This window comes from Leptopilina boulardi, unplaced genomic scaffold (genome assembly GCF_019393585.1).
Source record: "Leptopilina boulardi isolate dan_hultmark-lab unplaced genomic scaffold, ZJU_Lbou_2.1 LbouV2_361, whole genome shotgun sequence".
NCBI classification, from domain to species: Eukaryota; Metazoa; Arthropoda; class Insecta; order Hymenoptera; family Figitidae; genus Leptopilina; species Leptopilina boulardi.
In genome coordinates, this window is record NW_026137931.1 from 108,499 (window position 1) to 129,279 (window position 20,781).

A 20,781-nucleotide genomic window follows, 5' to 3' on the forward strand; every position below is an offset into this window, starting at 1 on the left:
CGTTTGCTTTGCTAATTCGTTTTTGAGCTCGGTGAATGCTTTTTCCGCCTCGAGGTTCCACTGGATTACTCTCTTATAATTTTTTCGCGAGTCCTTTAAAAAGGCGTTTAACGGTCCTTGAATCTGCGCGGCGTTCTTGATAACACGGCGATAGAAATTTGTTAACCCGAGGAATTTGCGTAGTTCTAAAATTGTTTTTGGTTTAGGGAACTCTGATATTGCTTTTATTTTTTCTGGTGTCGGTTTCGATCCTTCCGAGTTGATTACATGACCCAGGAATTCGATTTCTTCCGCGCCGAGAAAACATTTATCCGTATTTATGCGCAAACCGTGTTGTTGCAATCTACTGAACACCTCTCTTATATTTTTTTTGTGTTCTTTCATAGTCCGGGAGGCTATGAGTATGTCGTCTATGTATGCGAAGAGATACACAAGGTCTCCGAGCGCTTTATGGATGTAACGTTGGAAGGTTGCTCCTGCGTTACGCAGACCGAAGGTCATCACATTATATTGATAGAGGCCGAAGGGCGTTATCACTGCAGTTTTCGGGATGTCGTCCTCGAACATAGGGATTTGATTATACGCAGAGTATAAGTCGAGTTTAGAAAAAATTTTGGTGCCGTGAAGGTTGGCTGCGAAGTCGTGTAATAGTGGTATCGGGAAGTGATCTGGTTCTGTAACTGCGTTCACCCGACAGTAGTCCCCGCATACGCGCCATGAGCCGTCTTTTTTTTCTGCATATGAATGGGGGATGCCCACGAAGCATTGGACGGGCTGCAACGGCCGGAATTGCACATGAGTTGGAAGTAGTCCTTTGCTACTTTTCTCCTCTCAGGGCATAGTTTGCGAGCACGTTGGGCTATAGGTTGGCCTGTTGTCGTTATGCGGAGCGAGACTTGACTATTTTTGAATATCGTAGGTGCCGTTGGGTTGGTGATTTCCGGGAATTCTGCGAATAGATGGGCGAATTTAGAAGTTTTGTTAACAGTGTTGATACTCACCGAAGAGACCGATTTAACGATGCCGTTCGTTTTCAAACCGCGACGTCGTAAAATGATAGGAAATCTGCTCCCAATATTGGGTATGGAACGGTTGCTATATGGAAGTGCCATGTGAATTCGTGGCACAAACCGAGGTTGAGATGCATATGTTTTGTGCCGAAAGTATCGATCCTAGAATTATTCGCGGCATATAAAACGAATTCGGATGGTTCACCTTTTTCCTTATTTTTTCTCGGTATAATTGATATGTCGGAACCGGTATCGACGAGGAACACTAGACCTGATTTTTTGTCACGTATATGGAGGCGTTTTGATTTTTCGCCCGTGCCAATCGCCTCTATATGGTACGGTTTTTTTAGTTTCCCGCGGCTGTAGGCAATTTCATGGTGAATCCGTTTTCTCCGCATTTCCGAGCGTCTTTCCCGAATTTTTTATGGTACCAGCATTTTTCGTTTTCTTTTTCACGCGAATTACTACGGAATCGGCGATTACGAGATTGAAATCTGAACCGGCTTCGTCTGTTCTGATACGGTCGTTCGAATTTTTGTTTAATTTCCGCGAGTTCTGCTACTATTGCGTCTAATCTTGCTTCGGTATTTGCCGTCGTCGAAACCGCTGCTACATTTGCAAGGGTTTGATTTCCCCGAGGTTGAACGGTTTGGACTTGTTCAGAGATTTTGTCGGCCATAGTTGCTAACTCAGTCAAGTTTTGAACCGTGCAAGGGGCGAGAATAACGCGGTGTTCTTCCGGAAGGTGTTCCATAAAGATGGTTCGGAGAACTTCGTCCTTGCAGCTGTCACCCGCGATATTACGTAATTGATTTAAAATAAACGAGGGTTTCCCGTTCAGAACATCGCCTTTGATCAACTGTCTCATACGCATTTCGTTTGAAATCCCGAAATTTGATAAAATTGCTTTTTTCATTTGAGAGTAAATGTCTACGGGGCTCGGCGTCATTAATGCTATGTTTTTTACGCATGATAGGATTTCCGAGTTTAAACCGAATATAAGGACGTCGGCTTTATCCGATTCCGATAGGATTTGTTTTCGCGAAAATAATCTTTCGATTTGGACGAACCATAGTTCTGGGTCATCTTTACTAAATGGTGGTAGTTTAATTTGGTGGAAGGGGTCCGGGTCGACCGTATTTGTTACGGGATGTAACATTCATTTAGAAATTATTTCATTAAATTATTTCATAAAAATGATAACAAAACATTTTTCATTAATTTCAAGAATATATGGCCATGGTTACATTACGAAGTTCCATATAAAAGGCAAAATTCCTGAAATGTCCAAACAAAAAATTAAAAGTTCTCGAATTTAATCCATACTTTTCTAAAATGTTGTTATTGTTGGTGAAAGTCTAAAAATAAATTATTATTGAATTTAATAAAATAGTTTTTGAATTACAACGTTTTTAATTTTTGACTTTGGAAAAAAAAATTTTTTTTCAATGTACAATATCTATAAGTAGAATGCATAAAATTTAACATATATATATAATGATTTTTAAAGCTTTTTTGACGGGCTACACGCTGTTAATAAATTTTTTTTTATAAATAACATTTGACCTTGAAATTCAGGGTCAAAATGTTAATTTACATTTATCTCAAAATCGGATTTTTTAAAATTATTTTTAACTATCTCAATGGAAAGCTTGACTAATTTCCTACGAAACATGTAATTTTCAGAGTGGGATCTTTTAAAGTTTTTGAGATATTAATTAATTAATTAATGTTTATAACAAATGAAATATTTTATAAACGAATAAAGTTACCGTAATTCTGAAGTTAACAATTGAAACTTAACGTAATTCCGCATCCAACGAGCCCTGTATGAAGTATTTTGGATAAGTAGATTGTTAATAAACAATTAGTTAACATTGCAATTGTTTATTAACAATCTACTTATCCAAAATACTTCATATAGGGCTCGTTGGACGCGGAATTAGCTTAACTTTCAATTGGTTAATTTAGATTTACGATAACTTTATTTGTTTGTAAGATATTTCATTTTTTATTGTTATTTAACTAAAATTGAACAAAAATACTTCATATAGGGCTTTTGGATGCTTGTTGTTAGTAAAAAATAAAATATTTTACAAACAAATAAAGTTATGGTAATTCTGAACTTACCAATTGAAAGTTAAGGTAATTCCGCATCCAACGAGCCCTATATGAAGTATTTTGGATAAGTAGATTGTTAATAAACAATTGCAATGTTAACTAATTGTTTATTAACAATCTACTTATCCAAAATACTTCATACAGGGCTCGTTGGATGCGGAATTACGTTAAGTTTCAATTGCTAACTTCAGAATTACGGTAACTTTATTCGTTTATAAAATATTTCATTTGTTATAAACATTAATTAATTAATTAATATCTCAAAAACTTTAAAAGATCCCACTCTGAAAATTACATGTTTTGTAGGAAATTAGTCAAGCTTACCATTGAGATAGTTAAAAATAATTTTAAAAAATCCGATTTTGAGATAAACGTAAATTAACATTTTGACCCTGAATTTCAAGGTCAAATGTTATTTAAAAAAAAAATTTATTAACAGCGTGTAGCCCGTCAAAAAAGCTTTAAAAATCATTATATATATATGTTAACTTTTATGCATTCTACTTATAGATATTGTACATTGAAAAAAAAATTTTTTTTCCAAAGTCAAAAATTAAAAACGTTGTAATTCAAAAACTATTTTATTAAATTCAATAATAATTTATTTTTAGACTTTCACCAACAATAACAACATTTTAGAAAAGTATGGATTAAATTCGAGAACTTTTAATTTTTTGTTTGGACATTTCAGGAATTTTGCCTCATAAATTTAATAGCAATTGTGAACATGACATAATGTTATTGAAAGATTTAAAAACATTGAAATTTATTGCACATAAATGTAATGTTACAATTTTAAAACAAACATTACAGCATATACCTAAAAGACAATAATAATAAACCTCATAAAAATAAAAAGTGTTAAAAATAAAATAAATAAATAAAAATAAAAAAGGGGTTAATTAGCAAAAAAATTTTTTTATTTTTAAAGATGGAAGTTATAACAACCGACCAAGGGAACATGACCCGCAAATATCGCAATTGCGATAAATATGAATTAAAAAGGGGACCCACAATCTCCGACAATGTTACTGATATAAAAAGAATAAAAAAACTAACGTAGAAAAAAAGAACAAATCTACAGAAACAAAAAAATCTAAACTCTGAAAAAATAAATAAAAAAAAGTTCCAAAGCTAGGAGAAAAATTATCAAAACTGTTAATAAAATTAAAAATATTAAAATTAATAAAGTTGAAAAAACGCAGATTAATCTGGAGAAACTCTTCGGACCTTTTTATTCAGATTATAAAATACAAATTTTATTTCATAAATTTAAAAAAAAATGTAAAAAAAATAATAAAAACAGGAAAGTTATAAATGAAATTTTTTTTTTCTGTTTCCTTTCTTATCTTTATTTTCTCTTTGCGTCGTGAGTGATTTTAGGTGTTACCGGATTATATAGAATATCTTATTAGTATTTTTTTCTCTTCTCTCTCTTCTCTTTCCTTTTATTTTTCATATTGTTATCTACATTATATTTTATAAATTATAAAAATAATTGATTAGTTAAATATGATTTTTTTAAAGATGGATAACGATCATTATGATTTTGATATTGTTCTTTCAATGGAGCAATATCCTTCTGAAATACTCCATTCTAATAAAAAATACAACGTAAGCGTATTAAACACTATTAGTCCATCGTTTATAAAAGTGAGAGTAGATGAATTCCAAGTAAGTCATAAACAACAAATGGCTGAATGCAATGAATTCTATTCACTATATGATGAATCATATAGATTTATATTTGAAGGCGAATTAACTAATTACGCAGGATGGCCTGTAATAGCAAAGACGAATAACAATTCATATATAAGAGGAATTCTCATATTGTTTAATACTGGAGTGCAAGACGTGTTTCTCGTGTACGATGTGGACAACGATGTCCATTTACATATAGTTAGGGAAAATATCTTTTACTTAGGGCCAGTTTCATCAACTCCGGTTAAAAGTTAATCAGCGATTAAATCCCTAACCGACCAATCATGAGCGGTTAAATTGGCTTTAATCGCTGATTAACTTTTAACCATAGTTGGTGAAACCGGCCCTTAATATACAAATTTTTGTACATAAAAAAAATCTAACAAAGATAGCATTAACAGATATCTTACCTAACAATAATATCTATTGGGACAAAGATGCAATCAATAGATTTTGTATTCTGATGCAAAATAGAACCTTCCAATTTTATTTCAAGGCTAGAATAAACGATGTAAACATGGGTTGGGGAATCTTAAACAGGCTTTGGTCAGTAGATGACAAGTTAATTGATATACAGTTAGTACAATTAGCACCGGGAATAATGGAGATATTTCCAAATTATGATTAAATAATTGAGGAGGATGTTGAGAAGGAGGAGGAAAATAATGATAGAATAAGAACCGTTGGCGGCTAAATAAAGTTTTTTTTTTTAAAAGAAAATAAATTTTGATTTTTTTAAACAAACTAATTTATTGTAGGATTTAATAAAATTCGTTTAGGGGGGCATCAAGGGGGTAATCAAAAATTTATTTTTTTTCTTCTCTTAAGTGTGCCTATTGAGAATCTTTTTCTTTTTTATAAACAAATCAATTCTTTTATGTCAAACGAATATGATTGGTTTAGGGGGACATTGAAGAGTTATTCCAATAGTCAAAAGATTAAAAATATTTAGATGCAATGCGGTTTTAGTATAAAGATGCGAATCCGGAATTAGTACAAGCTAATCCTGAGTTAGTCAGGTTGTATGAAAATATCGATTAAAGGATTAGTCTGGTCAAGTCCGAAAATAATATTTTTTTACGATGAAAATAGGAATTGTTCCGTAATAATCCTATGTTTCAATTATATTAAAATCTGATCGTTGCAGACCAACAACGTATTACATACATACTGATTTCGGATAGTTTCCAAGTGACTTCGAAATAAGATTTTAGTATATTAATTTCGGTTTAATGCGGATTAAAGCGGACGTATTATTGCGGACTGTTTGCGAATAGATTACGTACGAGATCTAGATTACTTTGGACTAATGACTATTGTTACCCAACTTTTGTTTCTGTTCTTGGAACGGAACGAAAGTCCCTCTATACTTTCGTTTCGATTCTCAGGCACGGAACAGAACAGAAGTGATTTTTCCTTTCTGTTCTGTTTCCGGACACATCCCTGAATTGTTATAAACTAAGTTTGAGAGAAATAAGAATTCTACACTATAAAATAATAAATTTGTGTATGCATTTAACCTAATTTGTTTTTTGGTGATTTAATTTTCATTTCAATAACCTAACCTCAAAAATTCATCAAAAGCACAAATGTCAATGTATTTTTATTTGCGATAAATAGTTGCAAGTATTGATAAGTGGCAAATTTATTTGATGTATCGCATGTACTATAAGTACATGCGATACATCAAACCCTTATAGGGTCAGTAAACTGTGTTATTGAATGTATTAAGTGGACTTTTAATTTTTAATAACTTAAAAAGTGCTTATTTTAAATTTTTTAACTTTAAGATAAATTTGATATTGTTGAAGAAAGAATAGTTATGTATTCTCAATGCTACTGAAAAACGAGTGACTTGTGAATATTTTATTAAATTAAAACACATTAGTGCATAAAGTAAATTTTCTTATCAATGTATGAAATAATTTGATGTGACATAAACATAACCTCCAAATTTATGCATTTTTAGAATACCCATAAAACTTGAAAAAAGTATCTTTAAAGTTTAAAATAACTACGTATCTCGTATCTTGTATGAAAACCCTTGTTTTTTAGCCAAAAATTACGATAACATTTTTGCTAATTTTAAAACTTAATTTTCTATAAAAACACAAAATTAAATTTTTATATAATCTTTGTATAAAATTGTACTTACATTCAATATATCTTCGCACTTTCTACTGTTTATTCTACTATGTAATCATTTCAAATAAAATTACATACAATAATCGTGAATATCTTTCGTTCATTCTGTCCACACCTGAAGTTAGTATTTGTTATACACGGAGAGAAATCTGGTGCGATTTACGCATGAGCATGTCCTTAGGAATATAGTAACAGACGCTTTCAAGCAAAAATCCTAAGTGAGCGAGGTATTATTGTATGAGTCTCACCTGATATTCAGATGGAATCTTATAGTTTTTGCTTGGAAGTGTCCATGCTATATTCCTATGGACTTGAAATTAAAAAAAAAACTGTAAAATTAAAATTTATTTAATTAACAATTTTCTAGGATAGAAATTCGATTAATTGGATTTTTTTAAAATAATAAGTAATTCAGAAAATTAGAAATTCGTCTGAAGAAATTCTTCAAATAATTATTATTTGAATCGATTAAATGGTATTTATTTTAAATACAGAAATTATTTGGTTCAAATACAATGTATATAATTCAAATAAAAATTATTTGGCTCAAATAAATATTTATTTGATAATAGTTAAGTAATCGAGTGTTTAAAAAAAATACTAAAATATTAAATAAAATAAAAATAATAATATTAAAATAATAATAATAATAATAATAAATACCTATTTAATTCAAATAAAAATACTTTGGTTCAAATAAATATTTATTTTTGACAAAGTTGTATAATTGTGTTTCCAAAATTAAAAAAAAACTGTAAAATAAAAATTTATTTAATTAACAATTTTCTATGATAGAAATTCGATTAATTGGATTTTTTTAAAATAATAATTCAGAAAATTAGAAATTCGTCTGAAGAAATTCTTCAAATAATCAAATAATTATTATTTGAATCGATTAAATGGTATTTATTTTAAATACAGAAATTATTTGGTTCAAATACAATGTATATAATTCAAATAAAAATTATTTGGCTCAAATAAATATTTATTTGATAATAGTTAAGTAATCGAGTGTTTAAAAAAAATACTAAAATATTAAATAAAATAAAAATAATAATATTAAAATAATAATAATAATAATAATAATAATAATAAATACCTATTTAATTCAAATAAAAATAATTTGGTTCAAATAAATATTTATTTTTGACAAAGTTGTATAATTGTATTTCGGAATTTCGGAATAAGTTTCTTTAAAATTCCAAATTCAAAAATTCAATTCACGAAGCTGAAGTACGCAACGTTTAGAAACGAATTTTTTTTTAAAGTTGTATACTTATTGATTGAAAAATTGTATACAAATACAAAAAATTTTATGATGAGAAAAAAGATGCGCCAGGAAATTTCGTACAAGATAGTAATTTGACAAAATTTATTTTTATAAATTTATTTTTAAGGTACCAGGGGCCAATGAATACCTATTAAATATTAATTATAAAAACACAGGCCTTGGATCAACTTAAAGACACAAAAAAGTCGTTTTAGTCGATTTATATTCCGAAAAAAAGTCGATTTTTTTTATTTTAACAAAAATATTTTACAGATTTTTAAACAAAAAAATTTTTTTTTTAAATAATACTTTTCGAAGGGTTAAAGTTGAAATTTTTAGAAATAATTAAATTTCAAAAGATATTGTTAATTTTCAAACAATAATTAAATTTTACAGAACTAAAAATAATTTATCAAACAATTTTTGGAAAGCATTTTTTAAATTTAATTGAATTTTCAAAGATTTAAAATTGAGATTTTTGAAATTAATTGAACTTCAAGTAATTTTTAGTTATAATAATTCATTTTTAGTTGATTTTGGATTTAAAATTTTGATAATTAATTTTGAATTGAAATTTTAAAAAATAATTAAATTTCATTTGATTTTAAATTTAGAAAACAATTGAATTTTACTTGATTTTGAATTGAAAATTTTGAAAATAATTGAATTTTAATTGAAATTTTCTATAATAATTTAATTTAAGTTCATTTTTAATTGCAAATTTCGATAATTAATTTTGAATAAAAATTTTTAAAAATAATTTAATTTTATTTCATTGTAAATTGAAAACTTGGTAAATAATTGAATTTTAAATTGAAAATTATAGAATAATAATCTTTGTATTCATTCCTTCATTCATTCACATTTTCTTAGTACTGGAATTTTCTCATTATTATTAGATTATATATACATATATATCTTTACTTTGATAATTAGTGTAACGTCAAAAACTTTTACATTATTTTTATTTAATTATGAAATATTTTCTCAATAATTTAATTGCAATTTCTTTTGGACTCGCTTTAATTTTTCCTAAGCAAGTCCAAGGTTCGCGCAATTGCCAGGAATTCCATGCGTCAGCATCCCCGGTATATTCACCTATAGCTTCGAATGAGACAATTGCTAAACGCTCGAAATTAAAATTGTATTTCGAAATTAAAATTCTTCTATTTTAGCTCTTGAAGCCGACACGGGTTATTAACCTTTCCCTAAATTATAATTAATTATTTTTATACTTATGGGATAATTAATGGTCTATAATATTGAGAAGGAGCATAGATACGAGCTCCTCGTGTATTGTAGTACCATCGGAACATTGCGGTGAGCCTCCTGGCGTTTTTCGTGAATAACTCAGGAACTACTCAAAGTAAAATTATAAAAATATGATATTGGGACTCGGAACGACGCCGCAAGCTTTAAAAACCTTGGTGCAAAACTTCCCAATCCATAAACAACGAAGTTACCAATTCGGAAGGTTGCGAGTAGAAAAACGAAGCTTGCGAGGTCTTTCCGAGCTCAGGTAACCTTTTCTCAAAGTTCCCAGATTGTAAACAACGTAACTAGCGAACGGAATTTTTGGGAAAGTTGCGGTTTTAAAATTATTATTCTATTTAATTTTCTAAATCCAATAAACCTTGCCGCAACGTTCCCGAATGAGAAACACCGATGTTAATCCGGATAACCTGTAAAGCATCGCGGACCATTGGTTATCAATGCGCGTACCTTTGAGAATGTTATGGGATGAATATTTACGCATATATCCTTATGTTCATACCTATATATTATTATTATCAATGTTATTGTTTAAGATATATAATTAGTTGGATCAAATTAAACCAACCGCAAAATTTGGAATTGAATTTGAATTGAACCAAATTTAGGAAATTATAATTTTTGTCATCGAAATTAAAATAATATTTCCGCGCTGACTAGTGGGGATCATCACTGAACGCGTTCAGTGGAAGCTCCCCTCGCATCCCTCGGCAAAGCGCGAGAGAGAAAGAAGATACAATGTACCAGCAAATCTTTCTCTCTCAGATACATTAGAGCGTGCGTCTCTTTCCACCTAGCAGCCGTCCTAAGAGAAAAAGGAGATACATTGTACCAGCGAACCTTTCTCTCTTAGACTAACGTTTCTTTCAGCTGTATCGCTTCTCTCTTACTCCACAGACCGTTGAATGCATGGCAGTCGTTGATTCTCGCATACTCATTTGGACTATACGCTACAGACACCTATACATATGAGTTCGGGTCATAGGCGCTTACATGGTACGCTATATTCCACAGTACCATTACACTCTTATTCTCCTCACCTATTCTTTCTCCTTACCTCTCTTCTTCTGTCCAAGCCTACAAGCTATGCCATACAGTGCTGTCAGATTAAAAGCACGTGTATTTATTTTGAATTATGCTATTGCTCAATTCCAGATCAAAATTGGGTATGAAATTAAAATATTTCACCCAATACTGGAATTCAAATCAAATTAAAAGATGTATTTTAAAAATTAAATATTTTTAAAGATACATATACAGTGAATGTACCAAGGATTTTCCTATAAGGAAAATTCCTATTTTCCAATTAATAATCCTTTAAGGATAACATATTAATTTTATTAATTATTGTTATTGGAAATAATTTTAATTCCAATTCTCGAAATTATTTGCTAACTTCCGTCAAATGTAAAGTCAGCTAAAAATCACATGGCAACAGGCCCCTGTGTTCCACCTCTATCTTTACCAATTTTCCTTAGTTAGCAAAAAAAACCGGCTTAGTAACAAAACTCAATACCTTTGTTACCATTTCCACTTGTTTTCTAAAATTACGATTCAGCATTAATTTCCCACTTTACATCCGTAAGCGTACCTACGAGGCGTCTCTGGCCCATAATTCAATGTTCAGTACGGTCTTGGTGAAAGACGGAATAACATCCGTGCCTCCACCAATTAAAAAACCAACGCGCTCTCGTCCGGTACCAAGGACCCGCTTTAATTGTATGCTTATACGATTACTGCGGCCGGACGTAAAATAAAATCCAACTTACTCCGAAGTCCACGGAGGCCGTTTGAAATCAATTCAGGGAGAAGTTTTAAGGGAAGGTCGCTTTCCTTATCTTTGTCGCGAGACCAGCCGGGTACGTGTAGGACCCGCGCCTGCCCTTGCAATTGACGGGTCAACAAATTAGTGTAAGAGGGTGGAGTTGTCTGTCCCTGTCTAGTTAACGCGAAAACAACATACGGCAAATCGCTAATGCGCCACCTGAGTGAGTGTGAGAGGACACATAATTATAATAGTTTTTTTTTATTGAATGTTTTGCCCGTCGGAAAGTGTTTGTAAGAGGCGAGAAGGTGTTCAACTCTCGACTATCCGACGGTAGAATAAGGAACATAGAACGGTAAGTACTCAACGTATCGTTCCGAACTAAAACTCAATTTCATTTGTTAAAATCTGATTATTTCTTTCTATGTCTTGGCAATCTTTTGATAAATAAATTTGTGATTCTTTCCTAATTCTTTTCTATTTATTTCCTTTCCCTCTATTCTATCCATAACAATTTAATAAAGGAAGTCGCGGTATATTTTCCAATTCAATCTAGAAAATATCAGCATTTTAGCGAAAACGAACCCATAAATAAAAACTTAAATTCTAAATTGGATTTAAGGCAGTTTGGACCTCCGAGAAGTCTAGAAATTTGGGCCATCTCAAAAGCCTACAGTTTCTTTTAATTAATTATTTTTAAAGTAATTGATTTTTATAAACTAATAATTTCTTCGGTTCGTAACAATTAGGGTTCTCGAAGGTTTCTGCCTGAAATTTTTTTTGTCAAAACAGCTTTCGGTTGAGGGTTCATAAGATGGTCCATGACCTTTTAAATACTGTCCTGTAAGGCGAAGTTGTGTCCCCCACTTTACCAGCCTATAGAGTGAGGTTATACCACTTCCCTTCTTAGGACCCAATCTGTGATCGCTCGATTCGTTCTAAAAGCCTTGGGTTGAGGGAAATTTTTTTTATTATTGTATATGCGATATAGATGATAACCGTTTAATTCCCGTGAGTGGAAGTGTATCCATACTTAACTTACCAGCATCTGTCCCCGAGGACGCCACTCAGGCCTACCGTAATATCTGCCTCACGCGAGAACTTAACATAGGCCCGGATTGGTAGAGTAGGGGTATAACACTTCTCCTCAATGGAGTGAAACGGCTACTGCTGATTTAAGATGCTGATGTAAGTCTACCGTTGCAACAACATTGTAGTAGTGTCGCTAAAAAAGCTTCTAATAGTCTCAGGTAACATAACCCTTTGAAGCACGAATTTTTGACATGGATGTATTTCAATTACTTAAACACATATAAGGGTTTTTGGGGTCGCTGATCACGAATCTGCTGTCAGTTTTTCAAAATTCAAAATGGCGAATCTAATATGGCGGACTTTTTTTAAAAAAATCGTTCGGAATTGCTTGAAATTCAATACTCGGGAGTTTTTTGGGTCACTGATTACGAATCTGATGTCAGTTTTTCAAAAATCAAAATGGCGGATCCAATATGGCAAACTTTTTTTTTTTAAATCGTTCGGATTTGCTTGAAATTCAATACTCGAGGGTTTTTAGGGTCGCTGATAACGAATCTGTTGTCAGTTTTTCAAAAATCAAAATGGCGGATCCAATATGGCGGACTTTTTTAAAACATGCTTGAATTTGCTTAAAATTCAGTACTCGGGGGTTTTTAGGGTCGCTGATCACGAATCTGATGTTAGTTTTTCAAAATTCATAATGGCGGATCCAATATGGCGGACCATTTTGCTAATTGAACAAGCAAAGATGTCAATGTAAAAATATTTTGATGAGATGAAGATCACAGTGAGCACATTTATGACGTAGATAAATCTGATATGCTAAAGTGGACTGAAAGTAAATAAATGGTAACACAGAATATTTTAGTGTATTTTAGACTACAATGTCACGAATGAATCTATCATCGATCAAAGCAGAAGTTTTTTTGAGATAAGTATGAAACAGTTTCGTTGCAAAATCACCGACTGGCTGATTATTAGGACATTACCTTTAGAGCTGGGTAACAATCTTTACAAGTAACTTTTATGAGAGAAGTTTCCTGCATTACAACAGTTTACTCACAATTTAAATAACACATATGCTAACCCGATAAATGCCGTCAAAAATACCAACATATTTTTGATAGCAAAACGTATCAAAATCAAATATCAGGGATTCGAATTATTTTCCTACTTCATGTTTCTGGATCTAACAATAAAGAATTTTATCTTTTTCATAAATATATAAATTTATTCATCTATTTACACACTCCTTTCTTTAGTGCTTATAAAGAGAAAAGTTCTTATTTAGCTGATGAAAAAATGATTTAAAATTTATAGAAAACAATGACGCGATTGTATTCAAAAACTTCTAGATATTTTAAAAACTAACATCAGATTCGTAATCAGCGACCCTAAAAACCCCGAGTAACGGATTTCAAGCAAATTCAAGCAAGTTTTAAAAAATGGTCCACCATATTGAATCCGTCATTATTAATTTGCAGAAAATGACACGAGATTCGTAATCAGCGACCCTAAAAACCCCAGAGTACTAAATTTCAAAAAAATTCAAGCAAGTTTTAAAAAATGGTCCGTCATATTGGATCCGCCATTATGAAATTTGAAAAACTAATATCAGATTCGTGATCAGCGACCCTAAAAACCCCCCGAGTACTGAATTTTAAGCAAATTCAAGCATGTTTTAAAAATTGTGTTTGCCATATTGGATCCGACATTTTGAATTTTAAAAAACTGAGACCTGAATCGTAATCAGCGACCCTAAAAACCCTCGAGTAACGGATTTCAAGCAAATTCAAGCAAGTTTTAACAAATGGTCCGCCATATTGGATCCACCATTTTGATTTTTGAAAAACTGACATCAGATTCGTAATCAGCGACCCTAAAAACCCCCGAGTATTGAATTTCGAGCAAATCCGAACGATTTTTTTAAAAAAGTCCGCCATATTGGATCCGCCATTTTGATTTTTGAATAACTGACATCAGATTCGTAATCAGCGACCCTAAAAACCCTCGAGTATTGAATTTCAAGCAAATTCAAGCAACTTTTAAAAAATGGTCCGCCATATTGGATCCGCCATTTTGATTTTTGAAAAACTGACATCAGATTCGTAATCAGTGACCCTAAAAACCCCCGAGTATTGAATTTCAAGCAAATTCAAGCAACTTTTAAAAAATGGTCCGCCATATTAGATCCGCCATTTTGAATTTTGAAAAACTGACAGCAGATTCGTAATCAGCGACCCCTAAAACCCCCGAGTACTGAATTTTAAGTAAATCCAAGCAGGTTTTAACAAATTTTTTCGCCATATACTATAATCTAAGTATGTGATACACTGGTGTACCGCTGTGCTTCAAAGGGTAAACTTGATTATTATATAGTTTATAATATTTTTCTGCAATTTGTCGATCAATAACTGTGTTGAATCTTCTTATATTATATTTGTCTTTTTCATTTTTGTATTGGGCCCAAAAAATATATTCCTATTTTTGTATAGTATTAATAATTATATATGTATTTTGAAGATAAAACATTGATTATTGAATAATTTTTTTATGCATAAAATATGGATATTGCATAATATTGGTATAGAAGATATTTGTTTCTTTTGGTTGTCTTAAATGTTTCATATAAAAAATACTTCAATCCATTTAGTTTTCTTGGTATTCGATAACATTGTCATTAAAGATATTACGATTTTGAGGATAAAGAAAGATATTGGATAACATTAGTATTGAATATATTTTGATAATGCAACAAAAATATTGATTGTTTGATAATAGTGGAAGCTGGCTTTTGGAAATTTTTTTGGTATTGGATAATTTTGGCATTAAAGATATTTTGATTTTAAGGATAAAAAATGATATTGCAGAATATTAGTATTGAATATATTTTGATATTGAAAAAAAATATTGATTATTTGACCACAGTGGAAGTTGGTTTTTGGAAAATTTTTTGGTATTGGATAAGATTGGCATTAAAGATATTTGGATTTTGAGGATAATAAAATATGATATTGGATAACATTGGTATTGAATATATTTCGATATTGAAAAAAAATATTGACTGATAATAGAGGATGCTGGCTTTTGGAAAAGTATTTAAATAGAAAGAGGTTTGAATATTGTTTTAAGGGTTGAAGTTGTTTTATGGGTTAAATAATAGTTTGTGAGTTGAATATTGATTTGAATATTAATAAAAAGTGCAGAGGAAAATAAGTCAAATAATAATTATTATCGAAAATAATATAATATGGAAAAAGATTAAACAACGCTAATTCACGTTCATGTAAGACTATCATTGTTGCATTAGTTAGCTGAATTATAGTTAATGAAATATTTTATAGGTGAAACACATGTAAGTAAATTTTTTAAAGCAATAAACTAAAATAAACGATTTGTTTTGAAAAATGGCTTTATCAACAGTTTAAAAGTTGAAGAAGGATACCATATCGAACATAGAAGAGTATTTTATTTTAAGTAATGACGATTTTTTAAAATTATTGAAAATGTAAATGAAATGTTAAATGATATGAATATGTATAAATTTCAAAAATTATTAAGAAATGATTCAAATTCTTTTTTCATTATGCAAAGTACTTTGTATTTACAAATGCTTGATTTAATTGTTCTAATTAGAGAAAGAGATAAAAATATTCAAATAGTTTATAGCGGTAATAACAATTCTGGTCATTGGATTTGTGTTTATTACGATAGAGTAAGACTTTATATTTTTGATAGCCTTAATGCAGGGTGTTTGAATATTCATCAAATAGAATATTTAATTAGATTGTTCCCTTTTAAACCAACAGAATTTTTTGTAGATGTTGATCAACAACCGATTAATACAGTTAAGTGTGAAGTATAATGCAATAGCATTTGCAACATCTGTACCCCACTGAAAATTCCCACATAGGCTTCCATATGGGAAACCACATGGGTCCCTATATAGGAAACCATATGGTTTCCTATACAAAATCGTATACGTAATTGAAACAGGAATTTGAATAGGAAATTAAGTCGGAATTATCATATGAATCCACATCCACACAGGAATGTACATTCCTATGTATATTCCTATTTCAATTCCTAAAATATGAATTTTTTTTCAACTCTAAGATATATTCTTTCAATAGTATAGGTTCCTGATAGACTACAGAGATGAAAAAAATTTATTGCGCAGCTGAAAAAGTTGAAGAAAACTACTGCGTATGATATTAAGATATAATGTGCATTCATATGATAATTCCGACTTATTTCCTATTCAAATTCCTGTTCCAATTACGTATACGATTTTGTATAGGAAACCATATGGCTTCCTATATAGGAGCCTATGTGGGGATTTTCAGTAGGGTATTGGTTAACAGTGTAAATTAAAAGATTAATTTATGAAACTGATAATAATATAATGAGCAAGCATTTGATATCATTTTTTGAAAATAATTAATTAAATCATTTTCCGGCAGTTAGAATGTCTAATATTAGGATTTCTATTTGTAGAGAATGATTGGAATTGTCTTTTCATAAATCGAGCTAAAGAACTTCAAAATGGTGAACTAAACCTTTCATATTTTTTAAAGACTTTTCCCAGTAAAAATGACAACAGAGTTCTGTCTACTGAAACTGAGAATGAAAAGAAAATACCCAAAGAAAAAAATTTGTCCTGTAAGATGAAGAAATTATCTACAGTAATTGAAGAGGGATTTACATGTTGATGTAAATTCAGTATGCACAACAGAAAATAATAAGAAAATAATTTCTAGTCTTATTGTTAGGGAAAATTTTGATCCCATGACATATTCTACAATGTTTCCTTATGGTGATCCTGGGGGTCGATTACGTAACTTTCCCACTTCCCACATCCCACATCTCACTTCCCACATTTTACATCCCACATTTTACATCCCACTTCCCAAATCCCACATCTCACTTCCTACATTTTACATCCCACTTCCCACATTTTACATCCCACTTCCCACATCCCATATTTCACATCTCACTTCCCATATTTCATATCCACTTCCCACTTCCCATATTTCACATACCACATCTCACTTCCCATATTTCACATTCCACATCTCACTTCCCACATTTCACATCCCACTTCACACATTTCACTTTCACACTTCACATCTCACATTGTACATTACACTTTTCTTATCACGCTTCCCACCTTTTATATCCCACTTCTCACATCTCTCCCATTTCCCACAAGATGTTGGATGTGGGAAGTGGTATGTAAAATGTGGGAAGTGAGAAGTGGGATGTAAAATGTGGGAAATGGGATGTGGGAATTGAGAAGTGGGATGTAAAATGTAGGAAGTGAGATGTGGGATGTAAAATGTGGGAAGTGAGATGTGGGATGTGGGATGTAAAATGTGGGAAGTGAGAAGTGGGATGTAAAATGTGGGAAGTGATATGTGGGAAGTGGGATGTGGGAAGTGGGAAAGTTACGTAATCGACCCCCTGGATGGACTGTTAACCTTAAGCATACTCAAGGTACTTGTAATTTTATTCATTTACAATTTTATATGTATCGTCTTTCATAGAGAAGAAAAAAGCGTGGATTGCCACATGTGCGTTTAACTATATGTTTACGTACACAAATTTGCGATTCAGAAACTTTAAATAAAATGATATGTGCTGAAATCACAGACGAAATAAAGAATCCAGAACTTTTTAACATTGTAAAGCGATTTTAAGTTCATGGGCCTTGTGGTAAACAAAATAGGAATTCACCCTGCATGGATCCTGAGATGGGTGAATTAAATATATTGCTAACAATTCGATTATCGTAGCATATAATCTTTATTTGAGTACAAAATTTAAAGGTCACATTTACTGTGCAATAATAAGTATTATATTATTATAACACCATAATGTTGAAATAGTAATACAGTAACGATTTCAAAAATAACATTATTAATTTTGAGAGATCAAAATTCCGATAACTTTTCGTCAAATAAAAATAAATTTTTTATTTTTTATAAAAAATTATAGAAAACACGCGCGTTTCTTTTAGCTAGTTTTGAAAATAATTTAATTTTAGTTGATTGAAAATTTTGATAATAATTAATTTTAGTTGATTGTTGATTGAAAATTTTGATAATAATTAATTTTGACTCGAAATTTTGGAAAATAATTGAATTTTAATTGAAATTTTTGATAATAATTTAATTTAAGTTGATGTTGAATTAAAATTTCGGGTAATAATTGAATTTTATTTGATTTTAAATTGAAAATTTGGAAAATAATTCAATTTTATATATAATTTAATAACATATAATAATAATTTTCATTATTATCATTTAATATGAAATAATATTCTAATAAATTTAAATTATTATTGATAATATTAATCTTTAATTTTTTTATAACAAACAATTAAATACTCAATTTGGCGCGCTTGCGCGCGTTTAATATTGCTAGTGTTTCTATTATTTATTTAGATTTATAATCTATTCTTGATTAATTATAAATTATTTTCAATTAATTTTTTTAAATATCCCAAATGTATCCCACAAATATCTACTACGGATATCTTAAGGACATCTTAGTAGAGGGAACCTTTGATATCCCAGAGATATCTCAGGGAGATCTAATATATCCTGTGGACATCTGTGGGATATCCATGATTTTTTCAATATATCCCAGGGATATATATTTGCTGTACGGAGATTAATGCGGTCCGATTTTGGATTTGTCGTTTTGTTCATTCTGATTTCAAACTAATGTGGATCACTTACGTAATTATTTCATAAAGTTTTCCTACTTATTCAGTCTAATCTCTCCGAATTTTATACGAAATTAATCCGATTTTTTTTACCAGGGATGGTTATATCGCTTTGTCAAGTATAAACTGTTACTTTTATAAAAATCATAGACTGAAAAATAAGAGGGCGCAATGCGTAACTTTTTAGTCTTGGAGCGCGACTCAGCTTTGAGGACTACTGTGCGACTTTGAAAGTGTGCTGTAGGCTTTTCTAAGGAGTGTAGCACGCGCCAAATTGAGTTGTACAACTTTGGGGTGCGTTGCTCGCCCCAGATAAACCTACAGGACACTTTGAAAATCGCACAGTAGTCCTCAAAGCTGAGTCGCGCTCCAAGACTCGAAAAAGTTACGCATTTCGACCTCTTTTTTTCAGTGTATATTTTCTATAAAAACGAAGAAAATTGTATCTAAAAGGATTCAAATATATACATTGTTACGTGTAGATTAAGAAAAATATGGCTAGCACAATTGGGGTTTATAATTATCAAGTTGTCAAGTAAAAACTGATAGTTTAAAAAAAATTATGGATTTTCCCCAACAAATGAAGAAAATTTTATATAAAGGGCTTTAAATATATACAATTTTACGAATAGATTTTAAAAAATTATAGTTAGCCGATTGGGGTTGATGATTATCGAGTTGTCATGTAAAAATTGATAATTTAAAAACAATCATGAATTTTTCCTCAAAGACGAAGGAAAAATGTTATCTAACGGAAATAACTTTTGAAAAGATTTTTGAATTTTTCCGGAAATAGTTTTCTTAAATTTTCTAGAAATTATTTTTATAATTTTTCCTGAAATCAATTTACATGGGTGGACTTTTCCCTATAATTTTACAATTTTTGACCTAGAAAGATAAAATTTAGTATTCAGTGAATTTTTGCTATTAAAATACAATAAAAACATTGCAAGTAAAAATAAAATTAAGTTTTATTTATTTTTTTTAATTTTATATAAAATTAAAGCTTCTTATTCGCCCTTTTCATCACATTTTTTTATGGCAGGATTTTTGTTAATGTTAATGATTGATTGTCTCATTTCTGGTATCTGTAAAAATATATGTTTGATCCATTTACAACATGTTAATTAATAGAATAAAAATAACAGATAAACGTCATGCCTAAAAAAATACTTTTGCACCAAATTGCTATTCGTAATCATATTTTAGATTTCTTTAAAAAATTTCAGCTTAATTAATTCTATATTTTACGAGACAAAAGTGGTCGAAAAAAGTAATTAGATTACTGGCTAGATTTACTAATTAAATGTCTCTGAAATCATGAAAACAATCCTTCACTTATACAGGGTGTTCCAAAAAGATGAAAACTTGCAAATATCTCGAAAAGTACAAATTTTTGTTAAAAAATGTTCAACAGAAAAGTTGTTCCAAACAAAAAGCCCAATATTTTGGTTTCAAATATGTAGATTTTTATATTTAGAACAACTTGAGGTGGTACGGCACTTCTCGGGAAAGTTTCCGAATTCTTGGGTGTGAAAAATTTATAGAAACAAAATCGATAGTATCTCTCTCTCTCTAATATAAGAACGAGTTAGACTATTATGTGATTAAAAGTGAAAGATTTAATATGCATTGCGAAGAGTGGTAATTTGTCCTGAAACGGTAAAAGGGACCTTACGGACCCTTTCGTAAGGTTTTCCCTTTAATAGCGTCAGAAGAAATATAAATCAGAGTT

The 20,781-nt window shown here is 30.5% G+C and overlaps 1 protein-coding gene across 1 annotated transcript; it reads right to left on the reverse strand.

The window, feature by feature from the left end:
* Positions 1 to 1,356: 1,356 nt before the first annotated feature.
* On the reverse strand, positions 1,357 to 2,169 carry LOC127286463 (uncharacterized). Its single transcript, XM_051312895.1, has one exon. It carries the CDS (start codon positions 2,167 to 2,169, stop codon positions 1,357 to 1,359), a length of 813 nt encoding a protein of 270 aa, XP_051168852.1.
* Positions 2,170 to 20,781: the final 18,612 nt, after the last annotated feature.